This window comes from Lindgomyces ingoldianus, assembly GCF_010093535.1.
Source record: "Lindgomyces ingoldianus strain ATCC 200398 unplaced genomic scaffold BDR25scaffold_29, whole genome shotgun sequence".
Classification (NCBI taxonomy): Eukaryota; Fungi; Ascomycota; class Dothideomycetes; order Pleosporales; family Lindgomycetaceae; genus Lindgomyces; species Lindgomyces ingoldianus.
This window is the reverse complement of record NW_022985190.1, coordinates 493,346-507,688: the sequence shown is the minus strand read 5'-3', so window position 1 is coordinate 507,688 and position 14,343 is coordinate 493,346. Positions and strand designations below refer to the sequence as shown.

Genomic DNA, 14,343 nt, shown 5'->3' with positions numbered 1-14,343 from the left:
GGCCACATATACGTTGTACCTTACCAGACCCCGATGGTCCAATTCCTGGAGAGCTTTTGATGCTTGAGTGTTAAGGATAGCAATCTCTTTGCCATCGCTGGTTTGAAGCATGTGAATCCGCTCCATCACGATGTGGAGTTGATAATATTTACGTATCGAGCTATCAGCATCGGGATGAATACAGGGCTTCCAACGGGCCGTACTACGGTCCGTACAAAGTGAACCGTAACGGTCACGTGTTCAGTACGAACGTACCGAGTTCGTGAGCCGTACCGTACGATTAATGATGCCCTAGGTACGGTACGTAGTACGGATGTCTCAAAAATGCCTATTACAGACCATTTTCTATTCCAGAGTTATCTATCCACGCCTCTTGCCGCCTTACAGGCCTCATCTAGTCCTATCTGCTCTTGTTACTAGGGAGAACTAGTTATTTTATAGTTAATTAGACCTTAATCTTGCGTGTCTAGAGACCCATAGTCTTAGCTGTTTCAACTAGAGTACGGCGTACTTTAATCAAATCGTACTACTCGTACAGATCACGTGAGCCGTAACAGTTACAATACGTACACCTACCTCTCCTCCTCCCTGTCGTACGAACGTACACAAAATCTCACCCGTACAGGCCTCAAAATCGCCCAATCGTACAGTACTACGCCTCGTTGGAAGCCCTGGATGAATAGTCGCAATGCTTGGATCGTCCAGGAACTGAGTTTTCACACAACAAATCTATATATCCTTAGCGACAGCCTTATAATACGACACTAGCTGTTGTGTTACCATGCCAAAGCATACTTCACCAACTAACCCTGGGGTGCTCGGAAATGGTGTGCAGGATTCCAAACCGTCAGAATCTGATAATGACCAGGGCACATCCTGAACTGAAGGCCTGGGTGATGGGTCGCTGCTAAAGTTCGCCTGAGATAGGTATTGGGGGGACTGGGTTGAGTCTCCGTCGTCTGCGATAGGCGGAACTTGGCGTTTGGTGGGTCTTGCATTCCAGGTAGAGTCCTCGATCAAGTGTCTCTTGGGGGAGAGCATTGTCGTAGCGAGATTGAAGGAGTTAGAAGAAGCATTCGGCAACACGAAAATGTGTTATAGAAAAATCCATGGACAAGGCTACCGGAAACCAAAGTCGAAAGCTCGGAGACTCTCGCTGTGCTTGGCAAGGCACACAGCCACAGTGTGAGACATGACGGCTGGTTAGTGCTAAAAGTGGGTGCCCACAAATCGGAGGCAAGACTCGGACATGTTGGCAAGGCATAGCGAAAGATATATGGGGACAAATTGCCCTCACACAATGTTCATTTCTGTTTTAAGACGTGAATTACGCAAGGGTGTAATGTAAGCTGTGAGTAAGCAACTCAAGCTGTGGCTGAGCATTCATAAGCTCGTCCTGAGCCTACGTGAGCCGGTGTGATCGTGCCTGATTTCATCCCTGAGCAGCATGGAGAGTCTGAAATTGGGCTCCAATTAGCTTGTCGGGAGATGAGGACCATGATTAAGCAGCTTGAGCTGTCCTAAGCTCGCCCTGAGTCAGCATGAGCTAGCATGACTGTGCCCGATTCCATTCCTGAGCAGCATGAAGGTCTGAATCGGGCCACAGGTAGGCTCGCTGGAGACCAAGAATGGTCGACGTTTCTCCTGGGAGCGTTCTTCTTCTCCTCGGAGCTTTTCTCTACTATGATTGATTGATTGATTGATTGATTGATTGATTGATTGGTTCATAGCTGTCCCAGCCGCCCTAGCGGCGGCTATGCAGCGTACAACTATAAATAGAGGTGTCCCTCCCACTTTCAGGACCAAACTGTTCCCTCTTCCTAAGGTAACGTCTATCCTTTAAATAACAAGCTAAAGCCTCTGCTTATAGTTTTAATAACTGTTCTACGTCTCTAAACTTGTTAGGCCTTTCCTGGCCCTCCTTGCCCTCTATTTAATAATATACACTTGTCTATGTTATTGCATATTATGGTACTGTAGACGCGACTGCCTGGAATTGCCTGAGCAGTCCTGTCCTTAACATTATCTTAGCTGCTTGTACTGCTATTAACGGGTTACATAGAACTTTTTTGACGTCTTTGCATAGTTTCTTGCCTGCCTACATCTCTTGTTGCTCCTCTATCTAGTTCTGGCATTTTAGGATTACGTGCTGCACTGTCTGTTTTCTAAGTCTGCATTGGCATTTGTTAGTGTCTGCTTTGTTGATGGTGTGGAGGTAGGCGCGCAGGCTAATCTTGCCTGTGCGCATTTGTGTAATAACTAAGCTGACCGCTCTAGGTGTTCTAATGTGCAATTTAAGGATTCCTTTGCCTGGTTTTACGCCTAGCCTGTGCAGCAGTCTGCTGTGCTTGGCATCCTGCCACGTTGTCTCCTATTCCTTTCTTATCTTTTGCTGGATGGTTGGTCTTATGGTTGCTGTCAGGATCTGGAGTAAGTCTGGCTTAATAGGTGGTTCCTGGCTTGGGTTTTGGCTGGTGGCCTTCTTGGCTGCTTGGTCAGCAAAGTTGTTGCTAATTATGTGCTTGTGTGCTGGGATCTATCAGATCTGGACCTTCTATCCTTAATATTAGAGCTTGTTGAGCGCTTGTATGGTTGCAATTAGGATGCCTTGTCCTGACTAGGTCTTAGGGTCTGCTATTGCTTGGATGGCGGCCTGGTTGTCTGTGAAGACGATGCAGCTGCTGGGGGTGTTTGTTGACGCGTGTATATCTAGGGCTATCTGGAATGCTATTCCTATCCCTCTAAGCTCTGCTGTAAATATATTTGTTGTGGTTAATTTGCCTATGTATTCTATTCTCCTTGTGCTGCAGTCCTCTTGTGTCTGGTCTAATACTATCGCGGCTGCACCTACATGGCTGTTGATAGCGGCATACTCTCCGGTGAAAACTACAGTCTATCAAATCTGCTTCCGTTTTTAAACATGAGTTACGCAGGGGTATAACGTGAGCTATGAGTAAGCAGCTTGAGCTGTGGCTGAGCACTCCTGAGCTCGCCCTGAGCCCACGTGAGCCAGCGTGAGTCTGCCTGATTTAACCCTGAGCTCCTTTTGATTGTGCCTGATTTCATCCCTGAGTAGCATGAAATGGGTCTGAAATTGGGCCCAAACGGCTCGCGGAGTTGCAAGTCTGACCGGTCCCATTCCGGGCTACAGGGTGTTCAGTAGCTTAGATTTTAGACCTAGTATCAGCAATACTTTCCTTTCCTTCGCAATCCCTAATGCTGTCTAAAGAAAGCAAATCAAACTATGCATATCTAGCTAGTAATAGTGTCTATTACTACCTTTACAATTTTCATGCATGAGCCCCTTATAGACTAAATGTTCATCAGGACTAACCTTGACGATATCTCAACGTATAGAAAGAGTGTATATTAACTAACTACAAGCTTCATCAAACTACAATCAAACATAGATATATACACAGGATCAGACTTCTGGATAATCCTTAGTAGAAGTAGCAAATTCCTTAATTACTCAGTATCTTTGCTTAATCCTGACCCAAGGATTCTGTCTCTAGCCAAAACAACCTTATGTCAGGGTAAGGTCAGGTAGCTTGGCAGGCATGGAGATGACTGGATGGAGATCAAAAGAGCTGCGTAATCAAAGCCTCACCATGAGAGAGTACAGAATCCGCCACCACCAGGGAGCGCCTCATGGACTGACGAATTGCCTGACGAAGCACACCCTAAACGAGCCGGACCTAGGCGATCCGTCGTCGTTTCAAAGCCAGGCTCAAGGAGTCACAAGCCCTTGATGACGCACCTACGGACGAGCTGGAGATATCCAATTGGAGAGCGAAGCGCCATGGAGGGTAGTTTGGCCGTAACCGAGGGAGGCTGTGAGAAACGACGTGCTGTGCAGTGAGTCAAATCATGCTCACCGGAAGGAAAAATGGCGGGATATCGTTCCATCAAGCGCCTCTCTGCTGCCTGAATTTTGATGTGAGCGGCGCATGACGCATAACGAGCATGGTATAGACAGCTGGTGCCAGTGGGCCTTCGGAGCGTGACCTGTTGGTGGAACAACGTCGTCCTTTGTGCGAGCTGAATGGACACAGGAGCCCTGATATCCTTGTGATGGCTCATCATTTGGCGTCAAAACAGGTGGCTTATCTGTGCCAGTATGTCCAGGCGCTCGATGAGACCGAAGACTGGATGATAACTCGTAGGGATGATGCACCACTAGAACCTTAGTTTTAGTCCCCTCTCAACCTAGACGTTGAACAAGTAACTGTATTGTTCTAGAGAGAGTGTGTGTGTGCTACATTAGAACGACTGGTCTCCTTTCTGCGGGCTGACGTCCTGCGTCGACGCGCTGATACACATACAACCACGCTACGCTTTTGCATCCTCTCCCAGCCCACTGCTGTTCGGCACACTTGGACACAATGACAGAAGCTTTAGCCTGTTCAGTACTTGGCAGACAACGTTCCGGCATGGATAAGGGGCTTGGATGCTAGAGGCTGATCGTTCATGACTTCCTCGTATCCTCCATAAGCAGGGAAGCAAAATCGTCACAATCTCCAATATACTCATAGTTGAGTACGAATCCAAGGACTCTGGCCATATTTTTGACGCTCCTTGCTTACCCATATAGTGAGAATGTCCCTTTTAGTACGCTCCGCGGATCGGCACATGTCCTTCACAAAGCTTCTCAAGGAGTCAATCTCCAGCCTGGTCCCAACGATTATTATAGTGTCAACAGGCCGTTTTAGGTCATTGTCGAACGCAACTTCGATCTCGGATTCGTGAGGACTGCGCTCATCATAAAGAAGTACATCTGTACGGAAGAAGCCTACCGAACGTGGTCGTTTGTTGTCGGCTCTTCGCTTTTCATTTGTCTCCTCACACATTGGGCATGCTTGAAGTATCCACTGCGGAAACGACCCCGGGTTTACCTCCTTTGTATGCTCAGGGTTTATGTGGCACCTTAACTTGTCTAAGCGCCTGTGAAGCCAAACAGTCTTCTCAGCTAGAGACGGGAGTCTAGCAGTTCAGCAATCGATATTCTGAGTATAGTGTCGTTGGGTACGGCCGGACTCCGCCAAATTCTCCATCATGGCCTCAAATGGCGTGAACTCAGGTTTTAAAGCAGATTCAAACGTTTTTAGAAGTACGTTGTGCAATTGCTCCGCTGCCTGAGGGTCCAAGTACACAGATGCATGGAACAGCCTCTTACTCGACATCTTTGTTCCAGAAGTACTGCGGAAGTCGGCGACTAAAGCTACTAAGTTAACAGAATCTCATATTGCGTTAGTGAAGTAGGACTTACCGCCCGCATTTGTAGAAATGCCAGCTCCGCTAACAATAATGATCTTGTCTCAAGAACAAAGATCATTCTTCAACAGATCCAATTGTAACGGCCCCTCAATACGAATTTTCGTCTCAAGTTGCTGGAGTTTCTTAGGCGGTTGTGCAGCATAAAATTCGCCACCATCGGTATCCCCGCCAGCCGGGATCAAGTACAATGTGTTTCTCCGTCAGCGATAGCGTCTTCGAAACATGTTCCTACCTTTACCATTCGCATGTCCTTGGTGTATGGGTACATAGGTTCTCTCTTTCTCATATACTTTATCACAAGTCGCTGTAGCTCCATCGTATCAGAAGGGTCGACAGAGAGAGAGTGTAAAAGTTTCCATATTCCGTGCTCCTTCATTTTAAAGTGTATATCAACTTTCTGCTGCATTCTTAGTCCCGCTTCTGTCGAGGGCTGCAAGGTGGTTGTCGTTAGAGCCAGAGGATCCTGAACATCGCTCCTAGGCAAGGCCTGCTCAGTTGACTCATGATTCCCTGCAGTTCTTGGGGCCGCTGCTTTTATGATGTTGTTGAAGTCAATGCGGGTAACTCGTTTTTGAGTCTTCTGAACCGCAGTAGGCGAGCTCGTGAATTGTTGTATCTCTCTTCTCTTGGTCCAATTTTGCTGGCCCTCTGTATCCGTATCAGTGTCAGACTCAATCCTCAACGCTTGCGACATGTCGCCTAGACTCCTGCCCTGCACTGGCAGATTATCTGGGGAAGGTCTTGGCGCATCCATCTCACTCAGCAGATCCGTAGCTGCTTGATTATTTTGGACAGACCCCGCTGTGGTAGCAATCAAACGGCGAGTGATGGCAATTTCTTTGTCCCTAGAAAGAACAATGGTTCGTGTGCCGTCGTTTGTGACGGCGTCAAAGAAGTTCTTCTCCGTCAACGCGCGCCCGTTGATGTTGAAGATATTGAAGCTCTAAGTGCCCTGGGTACATCAACTGCAAAGTAGCCGTCTGGGCGTATGTTGACTTCAGGTTGGCGACGGCGTGGTTGAAAACGGTACCGAGCATGCTAGCATCAGGTACGAAGCTGTAGTCACCTCCTCCAAGATCAGAAATGGATTGCAGAAGGCCTTCTTCTAAGTTGTAGCCGAAGCCGAAGGTGTGAATAGGTACAGGAATCCTACCCAGCCCCCTGCCTCTACACCACCTCCGCATTGCCGCAATGATGCCATTTGACAGAGGTTCGTTTGGCTGGCCGTCAGTGAGGACCATCAGCGCGGCTGTCTTGTCCACATCGCCGCTGAACTGGTCAAGTGCAAGTTGCATACCGGACCACAGGTAGGTGGAGCTTTCCGGTTGCATGCTCAGGATCTTTTCCTTTGCACAGTTCTTGTTTTTGTGGTTCATGGGGAGACGTGGGAGAAGGACCTGCCAGAACAAGTTAGCATCCTGGTTGCGAGACATGGCGGCATTATCAGGCAATGAAAGCGCTTACCTTGCAAGTTTCCGAGAAGGTCACAATACAAAGAGTATCATGTTCGTTGAGACTCTCGGTGACTGTGTACGCCGCATGCTTGGTCAGATCTAGCACAGTGAATCCCTTTTGCTCCGATTCATCGCCTTCGCTACGCGGGGGCACGGGGGCTAGATCATTCATGCTTGGCGAAACGTCGATTAACAGCACGATTTCAACAGGTCCGCGGCCCTGATTAACGACTGGCTCCATTGGTGGGACCACCTTTACGATGATACCATCGTAGTCGACGTAGTGGATTAGGACTTCGCAGCCTATCTGTGGCGAGATGTCGTCTATTTCGATTCTGTTATCCTTGCTTTTGATCCGGAGGGGTAAGTCTATCGTAGGTCTCTCCAGCACAACGAAACCGCCGCCTCCAACTCTCTCGTTGTAAGACATTCCTTCGAGAGATGCCACATGTGACCGGTTGAGGTTTGCCATGAGAATTACAACGAAGTAACGGACGATTTGATCTAGTTAGAAGAACGGCCTATTCTTCGACCTGTTAAAAATGAGAACAGAAGTTTAAATTCCAAGGTAGGTATCTCTCTGACGGATAAGTGGAAGGCTGGCAGAATGAAAGATGGTCGAGGAGTTGGTAATTTCTCTCTTTATCTGTTTGAACCTCAATACATGATCAGCGAATAGCACAGCCTTGACACTGAACTATGCTATATCATTCTACACGTCATCCTGTCGATTATACCTCATTCATGCGGTGGCTGTGGACATGCCGTGTGTGGATGAATCCGTCCGCTTGGCCGGCTATGCGAGGCCCTCAGCCATGACGAGTAATCACATATGCGTGTCTGTGAAACAGAAACCCAATGGATGGCTTCCTGTCTGAGTCCATGTGGGTCATCATATTGCTCAGCCTCTGTTTAGTGATTCAAGAGTCGTCATCACGAAGGGGGGTCCCACAAACGGCCCCCTTTGGACTAAGCGGTCACAAGGATAAGCCACACTTTTGTGAGGGTCACAAAGGCTCCAAGATCGCTATAAAAGTGCACAGCTCGAATGAGCTTAAGAGCTTGATAATTCTCCAAGACAGTAACCACCACGAACCCAGATCATATCATCATCCGCCATATACATACTCCTTCTCACCCACCCTCCTCCACGATGCCAGCCCAAAGCAAACAGGTGCTAGGACAGCATATTCAACCGCCAGCCAGGCTCAATGTGAGGCCGCTGCGCTCAGTTTTCCTCGCTGGAAATATAAATATGGGAACGGCCCCTCCATGGCAGAGAGAAATGGCAGAAATACTCTCAGACTTGCCTATAGTCGTCTACAACCCACGCCGCGACCAGGCAGGCAATACATTCGATCCAACCCTGAAGCAAGATATCTCGAATCCGAAGTTCAAGGAACAAGTTGACTGGGAAATGGATCACCTCGACCAGTCTGACATCATCGCCATGTACTTTGACCCTGACCCTGTGAAGTTGTCACCGATCACTTTACTGGAGTTAGGTCTTCACGCACAAGATAGAAAACTGATTGTATGTTGTCCGCAAGGACTTGGTCGGAAGTGTAACGTTCAGATCGTCTGCGAACGGTTTGGGATAATGCTCCTTGAGACGCGGGAGGACTTTGAAAAGACAGTCAGAAAAGAAGCGGAGAGGCTCTGTTCGAGAAAATCAGTAGTTGTAGGATTCTGAACCTGGCCTGGGGTATATGGGAGGCCACCACCACAGGCATGATCAAGAGGCTGTCAGCAGGCAGTTAGCTAGAGAAATTCAGAAGAAATGCAAGTTATTTGGGATGTTATACAGTATGATGAGATCAATACAGCCATTTTCAGGTAAATCCCGTCTCCGCAGCTTTCGCTCCATATCGACTTTTCCAAAAGCATAAAGTTGCTTTTTTCAGCTTGACCAAGACCTACATTTTTGCTGTGGTTATGGCGACGAAGAAACTGACAGATTGAGGTTGCGAATGTCGAGGGGTTGTCAGAGTGGTCCCACATTACTTGCGGGGAGCAAGTTAGCTTGCCTTCGAAAGCTTCGCATAGCACTTCGCAAGCGCATCACAGCATGCATATGCGGTTGAACGAACTCCGTCAGGCAGTCCATACTTGACAAGAGGCCCGAAATCAGGCACATTCTAGATCTAACGAGCACTCGTGTATTTATTGGTTCGAGAGGGGGGCCCGAAAGCGGGACGTGGGTACCACGAGGTCCCAGAAACGGTTCCCTGCCGTTTCGATCCCAGCAGCACAAAGGCAGCACATGCTCAGAAATAACATATCTTTGTGCTTGCCAACCGCACTGAATGCCATTATCGAGGATCATTGAACATGACGGTAACAACAAGCAACAGAATGCCGACTTCGCCCTCAGAGAAGACTGAGCAAACACAAAACACTGTGAGGACAAGATAGGCCTGAATATGACACTGCTATATAATCGCAGCTAGCGATTACGAGTACGGCACGAGCATGCAGGACGGATTGCAAAAAAATGGCACTTTCATCCCAGCCGAATTCGCGCGGGAGCGTCGCTGTGCAGGGGGTACCACGAAATGCAGTCAACGCCACTCGAGCGTTGAGCATAGTCAAAGCTATAACCCAGGAGTTCTATGCTGCTGACTTTTGAATAAGGATCTCAATACTTACTGTACTCGCTCGTAGTAAGTCTGTAGCTGGTTTCCTACGCTGCCTTGAAAAACAGAGTTCAATTGTGTCAAGATGTTCGGTGCTTCACCGATTGCATTTCTGTCGAACCACTGGGAGCTTACTAAGCCTCATGCCTCAGGGATCTGGCCAAAACGGCCCTTTTTGTGTATATAAACCAGAGGACATCCTCTCCCTCTCTTGAGGACGCAGACATCTCTCTCTCTCTAGTCTTGTGCGCCTATCACGGCACATTCGATATCCGTACAATATACTTTTGAGTATATCCTTGCCTTTATGGCTTTATCCCGTGCCAAGACCCCGTTTTGGTCCGTCAATTTCCTTAATGCTTCAATCTAAATGTCCACTCTTCATAGTAGTCACAAGCTTGATGAGCGCCGCCGCGCCAGCGATATCAGCATCTGATGGTCCTGCTAATTTTCCTCTAGATTCGCCGTTCTCAAGGTCCAAGATCCTGTCGCCGAACATGTCGATATCGTTCCTAATACATTCCACCTGCTCGTCAATGGCATTAAGACGATCGTCTTGCTCGTCCTTGCGCACAAATGTACATTCCAGTCTCCGGTTACACAACTCTAGCTGCAGAACTCTTTGCTCTAGCCTCCATATCTGTAAGCTCAGAATTGTTTCTCTGGGCTGCGGATCGTCGAAGATCTCCATCATTGTTGCAGTATTGCTTTGAGTAGAGAGACGATGAGCAAGAAGCTGGGCAAGAATCGCTGAATCAAATGGTAAGGCCCGTTCTCACAGTCGTGCAAAGACGTTGATGGACTCACTATTTAGTTCCTTAGGATCGCGAGCACCGTCGATCGATGTGACTTCGCAAGCGTGGTCGCTGATCTTTGGGCTCCTGTCAAGAGTCTCGACAGCTGACTTGCACGGCAATTTACAACTCGTGTCAACGGCCGGATCACCTGGACCCTATTAAGTTCAGTCAGCACTCTGAATGTGTGGAACGGTGATTAGGCCTACGATCATGTTCAGATATCAGAAACCTGAACGGCGTACGGCATTATCCATTTCAAATATCGCGAGTGGACCGGATGATGTGAAAAGCATGGAATTGCAGTAATCTTTTTTAGTTGGACTTTTGTGTCCGGCGGTGGAAGTTAGTCTTTATACCACTCACGCTGGGCCTCTGAACGTGTGTATCTCATGTCCATACGTTCAACTTCGCCTTCTGGCTGCACATATCATTGGAGAAGAACTTACAAGCGCGGCCGCATGATCCACTTTCCGCCTTTCCGAGAGGCATGGTGGGGGACTACCCTTCAATGCTACCGCATCCATCACTTACGAGCCACAATGGCGCGCTGGGATTAGCAGATACACATCACCCCTTATCGACCTTCGTCATCCCTCGAAACGGCATGAGAACAGCCACAGCAATATTCAATACATAATCAGAGTTCCAGGCATTCAACTATCACCAATCTCATGACCCTCAGCATGACGACAGACGCATGGCTTAGATACTGTAGTGATAGACAAGAGGCGAAGCACAAATGGACAAATGAACATTGAGCCTGTTAAGGACAGTCGTCCGTCTTGACCGTGGTCTAGAGAGATGTTTCTCGCAACTGCGGTTTTTATGCGTATTGATTCCTAGCTCATGTGGCTTAGCAGGGCGATCTGTAGCCTCTGCTTTCTAGCCATACTGGACGGGGTCAATCATCCCGACGTGACTAAAGCCAGAGCGGTGGCATAACATGACCACCTGCAAAACCCCATTTATGGCAGACCAAGCGTCCGTAATCCGAAAACAAATCTATCCACTACAGCGGCTTCATCTCTGCCAGGAACCTGGTATACGTACGGAAATGAAACGAGAGAGGTTACCTTCAGCCAGCATCATGCTTCGACAATGAGCCAATGTCAGTCCGCCATGGATGCATAGCCCGTTCCATCATAGCACATGCATATCGTCTTACAGACGATAGCGCGCCGACTGCCCGGTCATGTCCGCTCGATCATGCGAGTCCCTGAATGCAGGCTGAGACTTCTCGGGTATAAAAAGCTGTGGTTCAGGACGGCAAGGTCAGTCAGCATAGCTCTTTCGACAATCATCCTCTGGTACACAATATTAAAACCAACAACTGAAAAGATACACCAGTCTATGGCAGCCAGTAACAAACACACTTCTAATCTCACCTCCATGTTTGATCAAGCGGGAATGAGACCTTTCGCGGGACACACTCTCCCCGAGAACGCACAAGATAAGTAAGTGCTATTTACGGCGGTGCAGTGCAGCTCTAATCATGTATTATTAGGTTCTTCTTCATGCCATGGGATCAGTACATGAGCATGCCCGAAGAGTACCTGTCTAGTCTCAGCATGTTCCCAGACGCTGGAAATATTGGGGCCCACCACGACGATACCGGACTTATAGCTGACATGCTCCAATCCTATGCTGAAGTGTCATGTACGCCCGCTGCTGAACCTAACAGTACTCAAGGTGTGCAATCTGTCTCAGATCTATCATTGCCTCTCGACACGGAGGGTCCTCCGAAGAAGGATGTAGTCATGGTACTACAAGCTGCTGGCAACAAGGAGGCATGCTTGAGCAACAGCCAGAAGCTCGAACCGAACGGCGATCGCGAGTGTGGCGCCAGGAGACAAGTGGCCACCAATGACACCTTGTTGGAGCTAAGTCTAGGAGAGACCGATCAATTGATAGACAAAGCTACTTCGCCAGAAGAAAAGCAAGCTCTTCAGAAACAGAAACGACGTACTCAAAATAAGCTGAATGCGTAGGTTCCGACTCACTTGGTCCCACAATCTGACAGCGCTAATACTAGCCACAGATGAAGATTCCGTCGAAGAAGAGAAATTGAATGGGCAGGACTGGAGAGGAAGATTGGGGCTTTGCTCACACGACAGTCTGAGCTTGAAGAACAAGTACTTCTCTTGGAAAGGCAGACGAGCATGCTCAGTCTGCAGAACGATATACTTATGCAAGAGAATACTGGCTTAGGTGGCGAGATATGTATGCATTCCGATTATTCGATGACGAAGTAGTACGGTATGCAAGTCAATCAGGCCAAATGCAGATAACATGCCATGGTGAGAGTTCTAGCAGAGGAAGTGTACGGCATCTGCTGTCAGCACAGTGTCAACGAAAGGTGCGATAAAGAAAGAACCAGAATCACGAAACTGGGTAGAATCTGTTAAAAGGTCGCAGCTAGCAAACCTGAATCGAGGCACATATTCTGGAACTTATATGTAGCCATGCTCTTAAAATCTCCTCTTCTGTTGCTGTGAGTTTATGGCCGACTGGGCGGTAATCGACGCGCCCAACGCGACCATGAACGCGACGGCGTAAGGTGACTTCTGGAATGCTATAGAGTCGTTCAGCTTGGATCAGGTTTGACAGCGTGAATTACTAGTAAAAATTTGCCTTTATTTTGAATAGAATCGGTAACATCCATCCCTGCGTGGTCGGACACCCATGTAACCGGACAGGAATTCTGTCATCCAACACAGCACACTGCACAGCGAATTAGCAGCGTAGATAATCTCGGGTTATAGGTATTGGACCATGCGCTTTATTTTGGCTTCTTAAATTTTTACTATTCTCTACTTCTTATCCTGCAGCTCTATAATATGTTCTTGCCTGCTTGCACAGTGTCAACCCGGACAGCTTTGGGCGCAGGAACCATTTTCGGAATCACGCTGAAAATGATTTATGTCATAGGTGAACATCTGTAGAGTATAACCCGAGCGTGGTGACAAACGATCAACAGTGGTTGCTCTGTTGTATGGCGATTGTGTCTGATTTTCTCACTGAGCAGCACGAAGAGGCAACTTGTCTCAAGTATACATTTCATTTCCTACGTTTAGACTTGCATTCTAGAATAGAGCGCAATCTCTGCTTCCTGATCCCAATCAATGGCCCACACCTTCTTGAAGGCCCAGTCAACGCCACATGAAGCGACATCTTCGTTTTTGGAAAGCCTTGCGGTATTTAAGGACGAGGAGCCGCCTGGCAAAGTCTTGATGTAGAGACATGCTGTGAATCTGAGGGGACGTTAATTTAATTGATGTAGCGTCTTAGGATGTTCTGAAAATAAGCGTCTTGTAGAAGTTGCCTGGCGGTTATCCGCTCATCAGGCTCATAAGCAAAGCCTTTTCTCAGAACATGTGCTACGTAAGAGCGCTCAGTAGAGTCGACATCAGGGCGAACGCGTGCAATGAGTGCGTCGAGTGAAGTTTCAGGCGTTGTTCTCGGATCGTACCATGATGAATTGGCTCTCTGTGGATAACAAAAATAGCCCTTCCAACGTTGGGGTAGTGAGCCGAAGATCTTAACCATCTCTGCCAGGGGCTCACCGTAAGGAGACAAAGGAAGCGCACCTAGATACAGCTTTGCGAATATACACATGAAGCTCCACATATCGCTGGCAGCAGTCGGATTTACGTTGTGAAATCGTTCTGGGGCGCACCAGCAGCTAGGCGTTTGCTGCTTGCATTCGACTTGGGTGCCTGCACGTATCGATATGCCAAAATCGCCCAAATAGACTGATCCCGTCAGAAGATTGGCCGGCACCTGCATTGGCAGCACAATCTCCCCAGTCCAGTTCGTGTGCGGCTGCACAAGAGTCTTTCTAGGACGGCCAAGGGACTGGTACTTTGTTGCGGTGTTGATATGACTCATCGGCTGCATGCCACAAATGATGTTCTTATCGCTCAAGTCTATGGATATTTGGCTAGAGATACAAAAAGGGAGCGGGAAAGATGACAAACCTCGATGAACGATGTTGCCATCGTGTAAGCTTTCCAAGGCCTTGAGCACTTGTTCTGCTATGGACATACGGCTGGCAAGACTCATGCTGGAGAAACAACGTTGAAGATTGGGACCCTGCAAAGGGAAAACCAGGACTCTATGGGTCCCCATAGGACCTGAGAGTGAGAAGGTGTGTTGAGAAAGCAGGAACCTGGATGTGTC

The 14,343-nt window shown here is 48.2% G+C and overlaps 8 protein-coding genes across 8 annotated transcripts; 3 read left to right on the top strand and 5 right to left on the bottom strand.

The window, feature by feature from the left end:
• Positions 1-323: 323 nt before the first annotated feature.
• Positions 324-1,271, bottom strand: BDR25DRAFT_62991 (uncharacterized protein). Its single transcript, XM_033698840.1, has 2 exons — positions 781-1,271; positions 324-729 (listed from the first exon to the last, which is right to left on the bottom strand). The coding sequence occupies exons 1-2, from the start codon at positions 1,039-1,041 to the stop codon at positions 517-519; spliced, it is 474 nt and encodes a 157-aa protein (XP_033544337.1). The 5' UTR covers positions 1,042-1,271; the 3' UTR covers positions 324-516.
• Positions 1,110-1,695, top strand: BDR25DRAFT_358610 (uncharacterized protein; the record flags this gene model as incomplete). Its single annotated transcript, XM_033695982.1, has 4 exons — positions 1,110-1,183; positions 1,237-1,322; positions 1,412-1,480; positions 1,547-1,695. 4 exons carry the CDS (start codon positions 1,110-1,112, stop codon positions 1,693-1,695), a joined length of 378 nt encoding a protein of 125 aa, XP_033544336.1.
• Positions 1,696-4,209: 2,514 nt separating this feature from the next.
• On the bottom strand, positions 4,210-4,850 carry BDR25DRAFT_316832 (uncharacterized protein; the record flags this gene model as incomplete). The annotated part of the gene is made up of 3 exons (XM_033691630.1): positions 4,210-4,228; positions 4,326-4,453; positions 4,587-4,850. The coding sequence occupies 3 exons, from the start codon at positions 4,848-4,850 to the stop codon at positions 4,210-4,212; spliced, it is 411 nt and encodes a 136-aa protein (XP_033544335.1).
• A 141-nt stretch (positions 4,851-4,991) lies between these two features.
• On the bottom strand, positions 4,992-7,203 carry BDR25DRAFT_316831 (vWA-like protein; the record flags this gene model as incomplete). The annotated part of the gene is made up of 5 exons (XM_033691629.1): positions 4,992-5,215; positions 5,270-5,312; positions 5,510-6,122; positions 6,238-6,674; positions 6,742-7,203. The coding sequence occupies 5 exons, from the start codon at positions 7,201-7,203 to the stop codon at positions 4,992-4,994; spliced, it is 1,779 nt and encodes a 592-aa protein (XP_033544334.1).
• A 617-nt stretch (positions 7,204-7,820) lies between these two features.
• On the top strand, positions 7,821-8,447 carry BDR25DRAFT_374807 (uncharacterized protein). Its single transcript, XM_033697349.1, has one exon. It carries the CDS (start codon positions 7,885-7,887, stop codon positions 8,422-8,424), a length of 540 nt encoding a protein of 179 aa, XP_033544333.1. The 5' UTR covers positions 7,821-7,884; the 3' UTR covers positions 8,425-8,447.
• A 268-nt stretch (positions 8,448-8,715) lies between these two features.
• BDR25DRAFT_358607 (uncharacterized protein) lies at positions 8,716-11,109 on the bottom strand (the record flags this gene model as incomplete). The annotated part of the gene is made up of 16 exons (XM_033695981.1): positions 8,716-8,959; positions 9,035-9,129; positions 9,189-9,341; positions 9,386-9,507; positions 9,565-9,577; positions 9,626-9,733; positions 9,762-10,141; positions 10,175-10,290; positions 10,340-10,366; positions 10,407-10,485; positions 10,528-10,582; positions 10,611-10,638; positions 10,667-10,711; positions 10,736-10,821; positions 10,860-11,003; positions 11,062-11,109. The coding sequence occupies 16 exons, from the start codon at positions 11,107-11,109 to the stop codon at positions 8,716-8,718; spliced, it is 1,743 nt and encodes a 580-aa protein (XP_033544332.1).
• A 22-nt stretch (positions 11,110-11,131) lies between these two features.
• Positions 11,132-13,400, top strand: BDR25DRAFT_358606 (uncharacterized protein; the record flags this gene model as incomplete). Its single annotated transcript, XM_033695980.1, has 14 exons — positions 11,132-11,210; positions 11,248-11,353; positions 11,391-11,618; positions 11,669-12,148; positions 12,224-12,372; positions 12,414-12,461; positions 12,509-12,572; positions 12,599-12,620; positions 12,661-12,716; positions 12,743-12,772; positions 12,861-12,905; positions 13,024-13,092; positions 13,142-13,232; positions 13,308-13,400. 14 exons carry the CDS (start codon positions 11,132-11,134, stop codon positions 13,398-13,400), a joined length of 1,560 nt encoding a protein of 519 aa, XP_033544331.1.
• Positions 13,401-13,431: 31 nt separating this feature from the next.
• On the bottom strand, positions 13,432-14,292 carry BDR25DRAFT_395258 (kinase-like protein; the record flags this gene model as incomplete). The annotated part of the gene is made up of 1 exon (XM_033698364.1): positions 13,432-14,292. One exon carries the CDS (start codon positions 14,290-14,292, stop codon positions 13,432-13,434), a length of 861 nt encoding a protein of 286 aa, XP_033544330.1.
• Positions 14,293-14,343: the final 51 nt, after the last annotated feature.

Excerpts from the sequence above, each read along its gene's own strand:
- BDR25DRAFT_62991 (XM_033698840.1), bottom strand. The coding sequence starts at position 1,041 with ATGCTCTCCCCCAAGAGACACTTGATCGAGGACTCTACCTGGAATGCA. Across the intron at positions 730-780 it reads GTGAAGTATGCTTTGGCATG|ATTTGTTGTGTGAAAACTCA; the intron begins GTAACACAACAG and ends AAGGATATATAG.
- BDR25DRAFT_374807 (XM_033697349.1), top strand. The coding sequence starts at position 7,885 with ATGCCAGCCCAAAGCAAACAGGTGCTAGGACAGCATATTCAACCGCCA.